Source organism: Aythya marila (assembly GCF_965140915.1).
Source record: "Aythya marila genome assembly, chromosome: 9".
Taxonomy (NCBI): Eukaryota; Metazoa; Chordata; class Aves; order Anseriformes; family Anatidae; genus Aythya; species Aythya marila.
In genome coordinates this window covers 13916073-13928665 of record NC_139050.1, presented here as the reverse complement: position 1 = coordinate 13928665, position 12593 = coordinate 13916073, and the positions used below count along the sequence as shown (strand labels likewise).

At 41.2% G+C, this 12593-nt stretch overlaps 2 protein-coding genes across 3 annotated transcripts in view; both read right to left on the bottom strand.

Annotated features, from left to right (window-relative positions):
- Positions 1 to 2216, bottom strand: part of XXYLT1 (xyloside xylosyltransferase 1) — a 38161-nt gene extending 35945 nt beyond the window's left edge. The window contains exon 1 of the mRNA XM_082767708.1: positions 1794 to 2216. Within this exon, the coding sequence (XP_082623834.1) occupies positions 1794 to 2171 (378 nt within the window). The 5' untranslated portion in view covers positions 2172 to 2216. The remainder of the gene's footprint in view (positions 1 to 1793) is intronic.
- An 876-nt stretch (positions 2217 to 3092) lies between these two features.
- Positions 3093 to 12593, bottom strand: part of ACAP2 (ArfGAP with coiled-coil, ankyrin repeat and PH domains 2) — a 64069-nt gene continuing 54568 nt past the window's right edge. For both annotated transcript variants that reach the window (XM_082767738.1, XM_082767739.1), the window contains 3 exons: positions 11722 to 11832; positions 11418 to 11479; positions 3093 to 6547 (listed from right to left, as the gene is read on the bottom strand). In XM_082767738.1, coding sequence (XP_082623864.1) covers positions 6444 to 6547; positions 11418 to 11479; positions 11722 to 11832 — 277 coding nt within the window. In that variant the 3' untranslated portion in view covers positions 3093 to 6443. The remainder of the gene's footprint in view (positions 6548 to 11417; positions 11480 to 11721; positions 11833 to 12593) is intronic.

Below are 12593 nucleotides of genomic sequence, written 5' to 3'. Positions count from 1 at the left end.
GGTGACACCACTGTGATGACTGTCCCGCAGCTTGGGTCTGCCCACCCCGAAGCACTGCTGCTCACCACCTGCACGCTGCCTGCGAAGCTGCAGCCGGCTGCCGCATTCTCCAGAAGGCTTTGAAGTACCTGAGCCCGCACACATGCTGTGGGGGAGATGAGAGCTGGCCCGCTGCCTTCCCCAAGGATCAGGATCCAGATTTTGTGGTGCCTGGGCTCTGCTCTAGCAGAGGTTGTGCCTGATCCCAGCTCTGCTGGGAGGGGGGGCAAGGACAGCTCCAAAAACACAGCCTGAACCCTCCCCATGAAGAAAAAGTAAAGTTCAGGGTTCATCAAACCTACTCAGCAGCTCCAGCGGCCTCCCGAGCACTTTGTCAAGCCTCAGCTCTGGGCCTGCTCCAGGAGAACAGGGTAAGAACGAGGAGAGTGTGCTGGGGATGCCAATAGAAGCCAGGAGGAGAGGTCTCAGGACAGAGACTGGTGACTGCTGACGCAACCAGATGAACAGGCTGAAGGTGAACCTTCCTCAAAACTTTAGCAGCACGAAAAGTCCAGGTTATGCTGATGTCTTCTGCTAACAATGAGGAATGGGAGAGGCTCCAGCAAGAAAAAAGAGGCACTGTCACCTGTTAAGCACATCAGAAATGTCACAATATCACAGGCAAGACTAAGAACTAGTACAGAAGCCTGTGTATTACCAACTGTCTGCCTAAAAATCAGGTAACTGCAGAGATATGAAGTCTGCTGCCAGCCCCAGGCCAACAAACCAAACCAAACATCTCCAGGAGGCATCACGCCTTCCAGGAAAGGGAAGGAGCTCCTGCTGTAGCAGACCCTGGTGAGATGTCACCTGAACTCTCCAGACAACGCTGCTTGATCCCACCCAAAACAGCCCAGCTCTGGTGCAAGAACTACTCCCAGAGCTGAGCCACGGTTCGGTGGAAGTCTGCAGACACCTGAGACACACACAGGGTCACCCCACAAAACGCTCCCGCCTCACACAACACTAACTGGTAAGCCCCACAGGGCCATACCCTCCCGGAGCAGCAGTGCTGGACAGGCTGCCCGCAGAGGAATTTGGCTTCAGACACGAGCAGAGGGCAGTAAGGCAGCTGCACACCCACAGGGGCGTCCGTGAGGGATCCACGTGCTGTCACGGCCCAGCAGCTGAACCTCTCTGAGGGACACGATGCCACAAACCTGAACCAAGCTGCTGCGCTGCACACCTAATGCCAGCTCAACTCCAGCTCTGGGGCAGAACGGCAGCCCCACAGCTGTCTGCTGGCACCGCCACGGGGCACTGCAGGCCACAGCACCGTGCACAATGCCAGCTCTCAGGGCTGCAGCAGGGGAAGGTTTCCAAAGCTGTTACCTGCCACATCCAGACAGCTAGGGATGGCTCGGCAAGGCACAGCGTGTCTGCTACGGGTGACATGGCAGTGCTAGTGCTAGTACAACGGGTTAAGAAGAGAGATGGGATTATTTGCCAACAAGTGCTGTGTGTGAACAACGTGCAGGTTACACCTCAGGCTGTTCTGGTGGAGTTTGGCTAACATGAAACATCTGAAAAACGAGAAACAAAGAGCTATGGCAGAATTAGAAGACTTCTAATTCTGAATAGAAGCATCTCAGGACGGGAGGGTCCCTACTTGGCGTCTCACAGCTCGGTGCCCCCTCCGCTCACCAGCTCCCTGTTAGACGTGAGCCAGCTTCGCACCGGCTGCCTTCAGGGGGGGCTCCGTGTGCCTTCCCCGAGGCTCCCCCCACCCCTCACAGCCCCCGGGGCCGCCTCACCTGGTGCGGGAAGGCGGCGCGGCCGAGCTCGTCCCGCAGCAGCCCCTCGGCGATGTCCCTGCTGTTGCGGTCGGTGACGAGGTGCAGGCGCAGCGCGTCCCCGCGGCCCAGGCGGCCGTGGCGCAGCAGGGAGCGCAGCGCGGCGCGGGCCTTGTCCCGCAGCGAGGGGCCGCGCTCCGCCTTGGTGAACAGCACCAGGAGGTGCAGGGCTCGGCCGCGCCGAGCCGGGCTGGCCGGGGTGGCTCGGAGCCGCCGGGTGGCGGTGGAGAAGGTCTCGCCGCCGCCGCCCAGGTAGTAGAAGGCGCACACGGCCAGGGCGGCCGCCAGCGCCAGGGCGCAGGGCTGAGAGCGGGCCCAGCCCGCCCGCCCCACGGCCATGGCGGCCCCGCTCCTGCCCTACCCGCCGCCCGCCGCCATGCTGAGGCGCGGCCCCGCCCCGCCCGCACACGGCACGGAGCAGGGGCACGGCCGAGGGGGAGCGCGGCTGCTGGGTGCTCGAAGCAAGGACAGGGACACGGAAAAAAGAGCTCGTTTCAGACAGAGCAGGCGCAGGAGCAGTGATTTCTCGGTGATTTCTAGGAAAACAGCACTTGGATTCTTCACAGGAAGGCGAGGGGGATGTCCTCCTCCTTTATCATCTTCTTTCGCTGCCCATGGAAGGAAATAGTGTGCAGAACCAAGGGATGGGCCAAGGTAGTACGCGGAGCCTGGCCCCAGCTCTGCCTTGTGGGCTTGGCCCTGGTGTAAGGTGTTTGTGGCAGCACAGCAGGCTGGAGGATGGTACGAACAGGAATAAACACAAAAACTAACTTACATCTCACCCTGGGACTGGGCAGAGGGCAGCTTGCAATACTGGCTTTTAATGTACTAAAGAATCAGCTCGGTCATTTTGACAGTGGGAAAGCATTGCTTCCTGGGTACTTGCACAGTATTTGTAGCTCTATGAACTGGTCCTTTGGTAATCACTGCGCCATGGGAGGTTCTCGTGATGAAGATGCAGAGTTAACAACCCTATTTTAAAACAGGTGACTGCAGATGAGCATCATCTAGTCACTCCTGTGCTTATTCTAGTTCTTGCTTTTTTCTTTAGTGACTTGAAGTTTCTGCTCTACCAAGCAGAATTCCAGTAACTCAGATGTGTACAGATGGCATACTGCAAAACAGGAGAAGCTTCCTTTTTATGGGGAATTGCTGACAGCAGTAGGAAGATGGGGGTGCATTTACTAAAACTAATTCAGCTCAGTATATAAACTGGTAAAATATAAAACCATAGGAAATGGAAAAACAAAACAAAAAACACAATGTTAACACAATCCTTTAACACAGCGACAACATGAACTGTGAAGGGTACAATCCAAAGCCTCTGAAATCAGGGGAAAGATGGCCATAGATTTCAGTGAGTTTTTGGGTTAAGTCCTGATTGATAAGGAAACTTTGACCATTTACTGTGTTCACCCAAACTTGCGGGAATTTCAATGTCTAATATAATTCAGTAGCACTATTCAGTATAATAATTTAGAAGTTTTACATACATCGTACCAACATTAACAAAACATGAAACCTTTTGAACAGTCAAAACAGTACAGATCCCTATGGAGATACCACAGATACCATCTTAACACGCAACGTAAGTTATACCTCTGAAATTAAGACGCATTAGAATATACGTTGAGATCTTACACATCTGTCTTTCCAAGAGACTTTTGGAACGTGATCCAGCTCTGTCTAGGAGGAATACTTGAAAATCTTTTAATGGACTGTATAGTAAATTACAAAAAATCCACATGAAAGCTGATTTTAAAGTGTTTTTGGAATCTACTGCTTTGTACCCCATTGATTACTGATGACACATTTCATATATAGAGAAACATGAACTGGAATTGAAGCTTTCCATTATCTGGTACAGGGTACAAGGTGTTAACACATACCAGAGTCTTACAGTCTGCTACTCGAGTTACACTCAGCTTCATACTGCAATAAAGAAATGGAAGTTTCCTAACATTATTGTGCAGAACATCAGCACTTGAATCAGAACTTGAGGAAATCCAGATCTCCATAGCACTGGAGTTAATCAGACTTTGTTTTACCAAGGGCTGAATCCTGTAAGGTACAGAGACCCTGGAGCACTGAGCCTGCCAGTGTCCAACAGGACTAAACCCTCGATACATGTTGAGGAACTTAATGGCATATTAATTTTTGCTGATGAGCAGGATCTCCAGACACGTATTGCACCTGGCCTGAAAAATGCAGTTTATCCTGGATATCATAGTGTACCTAAAAGGATCAGGAAATGAGGTTCCAGGATCAGAACTGATACACCTGCTCCCTGAATCACTGAAACTCCAAATCTCCTGAAAAGTCATACAATTTGTGGATTGGGTACGTTACTAGTCCTTTAGCATAAACAGCCTGATACTGCAGAGTATCAGACGAGAGCTGGAAAGCAGTAGATGAATCAGCAGAGCTACAGGGAAAAAACTTTTTGTTGGTAGAAAATTGTCCTGCAAAATTTGTCAGATTTTTTTTTTTTTTTTTTTAGTAGGAAAGAAAACACCAGTGGAGATTGGTTAAGCGTCTCGGATGTTTTCCCAGCAGCGTGGAGTAGGACAGCGATTATGCCACTAAGCTTTCGGGAGCTGTACATTACCAAACATTCACATTGTACACCGACCGTCATGTAGATGGCAAAGGATACAAATCTTCTGAAAAACCCTATGTCTACAGTATATACTATACATAGCCATATCTTACATTGTCCCATCTGTACACAGGGAATTTTACTTTCTCTAAAATCTACTAAATAAATGTCCATTGCTGTTAAATACTATGGATTACAAAGTATATTGTCATTTCATAGACAATTATTTAAAATAAACTTATGAAATCATCTGTAAGCAGTAATTTCTAGTAAGTTGCTTATTATTCAATGAAACACGCTCTTCAAACGGGCAGAGTCTGCTTTTCCTAGCATAATTAGAACACAGATTAAACAAAACTTTTTTAAAGATTCTTTTTCTTGGAAAGACCTGTTGGACACTAAGATGCTATTAACTTCACATCAAGAATTGTCCAGATTAAATGCACTACTATACATTTGCTGCAAAATGATAAATATTTAAAATACATTGTTTAAAAACTTAACATGCCAGGAAGTTCAGTTTTTACCACAATTTACAGAAATTCTTTACCCAATTTTGCTTATACAAGCCAGCCTGGAGAAAAGCCAGTTCCTAAATGCACTTAAACAGAAGGTTAGCATACTGCCATGGCTAATAGGATTATAAAAAACTCACACTGATGGTATGTAACTTAAAAATTCTCCTTAAATTGTCCATAGGGTAGACAGATACAATATGAAGAATTGCATCTGCTGGTTTGTGGCTTCTGGTGATTATTTTAGTAGCACATAACCTGATACACAAGCATGTATCTACAGACACCATTTGTGCATGCACATCAGCAGGTGGAGCTCATCAAAAAAAAAAGCAACTTGCGTTGTTGCCCTCAATACAGCTGGAAAATATTCTCAGTTGTTACTTGGCAAAAATGTGCAGTATAATTCCTAGGTTTTCTTCTGCAAGCCTTAGTTTAGACACACATACATCCACACCTTTGTAGATTATGTTTACCATGCTGTGCTATAAAGGATTGATTGACCTAAATTTAGGGTAGCTGTATTACATATGCATTTTTATATATGCAGCTTAGGGCTAGTAGTGAGAACAGCAAAGAGAAAAGGTGACAAACAGCTGTCATGTGACTGTTCTACACAGACTCCTTTGGCTTTCCATTTTTACTTGGATGTCTCAAATTTCAAGTTTTGGTGTCAAAATACTGACAAACCCCATATCATGTCCAGCAGGATTACATTTATTTCTTTCATTAAAGGTTCCAAGTGCTCATTTAAAAGTTACTTCCTTCACAGCAATCTTCATTTTAGAAGGGGCTCAGGGGAGAAGAGGGGTGCAGAAGAAAATTGACTAACTCTTAGAATTTGGTCCTCCAGGATATATACTGATCGTGACTGACCTGCAGCCACTAGTATAAAAGCCAGCCTGGTGTTAAAACTTCTGCTGCAAAAGAGTTTGCAAAAGAGAAGTTACCACATCTTGTTATTAACAGCCTACCTCTAACCAGAGTCAGGGTAGGAACAAGAAAAGTTACAGGCCCACAAACGGAAGGACAATTCTGTAAGTCATTACCTGATTTCCCTTCCAAACAGTCCAAGAAAATGCAACCTAGACCTTCTTGTCAGAGGCACATCTTTATGGCAGCAGTGAGACCGATGACAGTATAGGATACTAATTAGCAAAGCGGATCCGGTCATCCTGCCACTCAGAGTCTGCAATACATACAGCTATGCTCTGCTACGCTCTGCTAAGTACGAGCTGCAGATGAACTTCATACTTGCTAACTGGTCCTATTTCTACACCAAGCTAGCAGGTATTCCTTTAACTTTAAAACGTTTTCTTCAGCTGCTGAGGTATATGTACTGTGGAACATAAAACTCTTACACATTTCCCCAGCTACCATGATCTACAGCTACATTAGAGTGGTCGTTTTATCCAAACTATCTAACAAAATGCACGTAATTCATTCTGTTAAAGACGACTTGCACTAGAAGGAGCAGGTTCTTTTCCTTCTTGACACTTAAGGCTTCTGGGAATCTGACTGCTGGAAACGGTTTAGCTTCTCTGGATTATTTGATGCCATTTGAGAAAAGTCACGAAAAATGTCCTGATAAATTTCATCTCCTAGAAGGAAGAAAAAGGGGAAACAATTTTAAACACTTGTGTTAATTAACATCATCCATCATTGCACAGACACCTTACCATGCTACCATTTACTGTATAACATCTATAGTAATGTGTAAAGACTTCTTACACAGATGGAATGATGCTGATGTGAACTGGGACTGTTTAATCACATGCACATTCTGTAGAAGCAAATTAAACAAAGCCAAACTATACCTGAAATAGTACCTCAAAGGCAGCCACATAGAGGAAAGTTCAGAGTTAGAAAGGAAAAGTGCAAGCGTTTTTAAGCAACGTAAAAATAAAAATGTTTATTAGCTATCAGAGAAAAAATACTTGGTTTTGGAAAGGACGTGCTAACCAAGACTCATCAGTAAATTAGAATTATGGCATAAAAAAAGATTTACTTGGAAACAGAGGTCAGAAGTCTAACAGCCATAAAAAACTCTCCATGAAAGAAACAATTAGCAAACAAGAGTATATATATAAAAAAAAAAAAAGCAATCCTAAGTAACCAGGGAAATTATTGTTCATAAACATTTTTGGTCTATTACTTACATAAGTATAAATTTTTGATGCATTATCAGACATATATCATTACTTTTATAAACCTAGAAAGTATTTTCTTTAAATTCTTTTTGTTTGCTGCTTATCTTTACCCTTTTTGTCTAAAACCAACTGACTACTAGTGCAAATATTCCAAAATGAGAGCAGGCAGCAATTTTTATCTGCTCTGTCTCCATCCCTTCCTCTATCTACACAGGAAAACCACAATCCAGATAGAATATTTCTTAAGTCATTCTTCTACCATCTCATCTACCATCTACCATCTTCTACCATCTCATTCTTCTACCAAGTCATTCTTCTACCATCTTAAAACGGAGATTTTCACATTTCTTTAATCTGCTGCAGCATTTTGGGCCTTGAATTAACCTTCATTTTAAAACATTAACCGTACCATATTGACTTCAAAGGGAATTAAAATTTGGTCCAGTCAGGAAATGTTCAGCCATCCAAATTGTGCTGTCTTCCCAACATGGATGACTGCATGGGATAAGTTCCCAGCATTACTGCTCCCTGCTGATACCTTGATTAATAATATGACAGAAGAATCATCCCAAAATCTCTACCGTCACGTACATTCCCCCACCCAACCCCCAACAGGATTATGGAAGAAAAAAAAAAGCATCGTTTGACCACTAGTTTCAAAAGGGAAGACTTACAAGGGATTTTATGTTATAGACTGTACTACAGTGAAGAGTTACACTGTTTGGATTTTCCATTTTTTTAATGTACATTTCCAATATTAGAACCATTATCCTTTTCCAGTGTTGGAGATGAGATTGCATTCATTTGAAAACACTTTCAGGAATGACAACTGACTTTCCACAAATACTTAACACTGCACATGGGTTTATATGAAAGTGTAACCGCAGTTCTGCCCAGACTTTAAAGGACAAATGAATTCAACACTACTCTACTAGGAAAACTTAGGTCTAGTAGAATTCCCTTTTGTTTTCAGGTTTAGTTTCAATTATGTTCTAGATATCAAACAGGCATACAACACATTTTATCATTAAGTTTCTGGTAACCGCTTGCACTGAAAGATAAGCACTGAATGAAAGAAGAGTTTGTAACATCCATCAAAAGAACAGGTTCGAAGAGAACAAATGAGAATCAAGCTTGTGTGATGCAAGCAAAGCAACTATGTTTTTATTACAGAAATGGGTCCCATTCACGAACTAGTACTGTAGTTCAAGTTGCTGTATTCTTTCAAATAAAATTGAAAGAAAAAAACCAAAAGCTACTTTTGCAAGGTACATTGTGGCTCTGTTTTTGGCTATTACATAACAAAAATATTACATACAAAAATAGATTAAAATAAAGTGCCCCTTTATGCTGCATTAAAATATTTAATACTGTAAACCTTATAATTATTTTAAAATCTTACTTTGAAACTTAATTCTGGAAATTCCCTTTCCAAGTAATGTTTTCCCTAAAGTGCAGATTTTATATACAAAAATACTATAACACTGCTTTACCATTTAACACCAGAATCAATTAAAAGGCACACATCATACATTCAAGAAAAGATAGGAAGAGAAAAGTAGCAGTACTAATATCAAATAGTTAGCAGACATATTGTAGCACCAGAAGATGAGCACTCAAGTATTATACAAGAAACAGCACAATGGTGCATATGGCTTCTACCACCAGCAACGACCATTTTGTGGAACAAGCTAGTTTCAGCTAGTTCCCATTCTAAGAATATTTTGGAAGACCAACTATACTTTGCAAAGCAATATATACATTCCCTAAGTAGCTCAAACCAGGCAGGTATATTTAAATCAGAGATGTTGACGCTATTAGCTACATTAGTAATTATCAACTGCATTACTAAAGCTGAGCAATATGCAGTTAGCTTCACTGTGATGACATTCTTACATCGATATTTACCCTCACATATCTCCCAACAAACACACAATTGTCTTAAAAATCCTCATTTTTTTCTAGAATCATAATTTTGGAAAAGAGGAGTTCTACAATAAGGGTAATGCAGGTATTTTAACACATCTATGCAGTGAAAAAACCTGCCTTGTCTATGACCAAGTAAGGGTATTTATACATCCTAACAGCTGGACTAAATGCTCTTTGAAGGTCCTTTCCAACTAACTGTTCTATTCTAACAGCAGAGGGGCTTTGTGCTTACACTTACACATTTACACAATCCTTCTAGCAGGCTAGCAGACATTAACATCTAAAACACTCAAATATTTACTTCAACTTTTAAAGAGACCTCAGCAAGTAATATTGCTGTATTCAAAGATACAGCAGGATCATCTGGCTGGGACACTGTGCTGTACAGCTTGTGGTCTGAGTTTCAGTAGGTATTCTAACAATACCCTCGCTTTGATTTTAGGTAAGCTCTACCCCTTGCGGTGGCTCTACTTTCCACTGTCAGTCTTGCCCATTTACAGTGGCTGGAAATTGTCTGTAAAATATCTAGATCAGAATGCATCAGCTGCAGTCCCTAGATTCTACTGTAATACAGACTGGTAGAAAGGTCAAGATATTTTCAATAAAAGGCTCACCTGCTTTTTATCTGCCTAACTGAAGAATCTAAAAATCTTTTAAACAATAATAACAGGGAATAGTCTCCACCCCATCTTCAGTTTGAACAAACATTCATATTTTCATGTACGTAGTGCCTGAATTTATGAATTAGACTGTAAGCCTTGTAATATTTAGGAATCAACTTTGGCTTTTTGTACAAACTATAGAAACATTTTCTACTTCATAATAATTCTCAATTTTTGACATGTCAATTAAGCAATCTAGAATATTCATTTATGATTTAGCACATAGCTTTTGAATCAAAATACCTAATTCACTTAAAATAAATCCATTTCACTATTTTAAACTGAAAGTTTTATTTTTACCTCTTCAAGTGAGAACTAGAAGATTCAAAAATAATTCAATACTTGTTACCTTCAGGCTGTCAGTAAAGTAGTATACATTATATCAGAAAACAGCCTCACATTCAACATGACCAAACAGGTAATAGGTTCCCCTCTCCACGTATGTAACCTGCTACATTTAGAGTGGAGAACTCTTCCTCATTAAGCTCACAATTGAGTATTCATCTCTAAATTATTTTCTGCTCCTCTAGAGAGAGCTTGTGAATGTCTGAGTGTCTTTAGTACTTTCATGGTTTTAACTTGACTTTCCTGGTTTTGTTTACAGATAAATTTGCAGAACATCTACTCTTCAGGAGAAACTTTGTGAAATACATACATTTGGTTGTGATAGCACTAATCTGGGATACTGACAGGAGACTCAACATTGCCCCTTGAGTATATTCCAGCCCCAAACTGGTAAAAGATATAAGCACACAGTCATTATGAATTAATGACAAACACACAAATGCTCCATAAGAGCGAGCCAAGAGTACTCACTCAACCTTAAAAGTAAGGTCTTTCTTCCACTACTGCCCAGCAGACAATGTTTTTGTGCCTACCTTGACTAACCTGACAATCAACTGTGCCTTCATTATTGATCTTTACATGAGATTAGATAAGGTTCTTAGGTAAACATAATAGAGGAAATGGCTTACATAAATATCACATCAGAACATAGTATAAATAGAGACTGACTGCCTGAGAGTAAGTTGCACAGATTCATTAAACAACCTTATTTTCTTGTACTGGTTGCCTCAAATGCCTGCCAGGTGCTTTATGCTTGTTTTTAAAAATCAAACAGTAAGATATTATGCATACAAAAATACGTACTTAAGAATAACTGTTCTGTTACATATCTTAACATAAAATATTTTAAAATAAAAATGGAGGAAATAATGCTTTCCTATTTGTCTGGAGTTATTTTGCAATATTTGATACATGTTTGTACAGTGTAGAAGGATTTTTTTTCCCCTAAAAAAATAATAAAAACAGGTCCATTCCACAAGAAGAAGAATGGTATCCTGTAATAACATGAACTCCTCAAGTGTCTCTGAGCAACCTGGCTTAACAGGCTGCTCTAACTGTCAGGTAAATCCTAACATCACATGAGTTTCAGTGGAATGTCAGTAGGAGAAAACCATACAACAAACAGCAAAACAGATTGGTAATGGTTGTACTATCAAATTACCATAACTATGTACTTTAAACACTGTCCTTTCAGGTCCCCTATATAATCTGACAAAACCGCACCATAATGAAGCTTTAATGTGTGTGTAACGCTTATAAAAACTATTAGTGTATGAAGCTATCTTAAATTCTATTCAGACCCTAAGGATCTAGTTGTAAACTGATAAATTCCTGAATACACTTTTTATACTGCATCTCAGTATGGTTATTAGTAGAGTATTGACCTGGCTGTCCATAGAGTCCTTCTGATTCACGCATTTCTTCATTCATCCTTGCTAAACGCAACCTGTGATTTCAGAAACAAAAAGAATAATGTCACCTTTAAAGCAATGAAGACAACTGCAAGTAAAGTCCCATTTATGAACTTCAACAGCGAGGTCATCTATGGATACTGCACTCTGAATTTTCTTTTGCTCTTCCTACATTTTACGTTTTTACATAAAGGAATTTTGACACTTCTTACATTTTTAACTCGAAATGATATGAAAACTTAAGACACTTAGTAAAAAAACATAACATACAACTTACAATGTTACAATATCTGCATTTGCAGCTTCTACAGCTATACTCAATGGATCTTTCCCATCTTCATCGGTGGCATGCTGGTTTGCTCCTCGTTTTAGGAATAAACACACCTGTCTGTTTAGAAAAATAATTTAAGAACAATTTCCACAACAATAATAGAAAAAAGCAAATAAAGCTGGATGCAATGTATTTGACTTAATTTACCAAAAGTCTCTTGAACATTTCAAAATGGCACTATTCATCTACAGTAATTAAGATGTTAACACAGAAGTAAGCAAAGCTTTTAGCTATCTTTCCAAAGAGGAATAACTGAACTGTCAAATCATGCTATTATAGCAAGGAGCTGAACCCTTTAGAAGGTAAGCCTCTGCCTTTATCATCTTAGGTCACAGAACCAAAAAATTTCATTCTTTTTACTACAACAGAAGAGAAATACTGATCAGAATAAATCAATACCGTAAAGAATCCTCAGACACAGGTGCCTGTTTTACTCTGTAGAAACTGATCTGATTTTTCTCTGCTGTTTTTCATCTATATATGTGCATATATAATATATATGCATGTGTACACACATTTCTTCACCTACATAAACATGGCATGCTGACTAACCTTACACCTCAAACTCTCTCAAGCTGTAAACTTGCACTTTTTCAGGATTGATGCATGCAAAAAGCACGGGCACCACACAACAGATGATGTCCTCATTTGAGCTGAGCTGGCATGGAGTTTCAGTTAAAAGCCATGATTGCAAAATTCAGGATGTGATGTGATACATTTTGAGTTGAAATACTTTCTGAGCAACACACAGGTCAGGTGAAACAAACGTCTTGCCTCACTCACCCCTATTTCTCTTACCATACTTCTCAACAGAACGA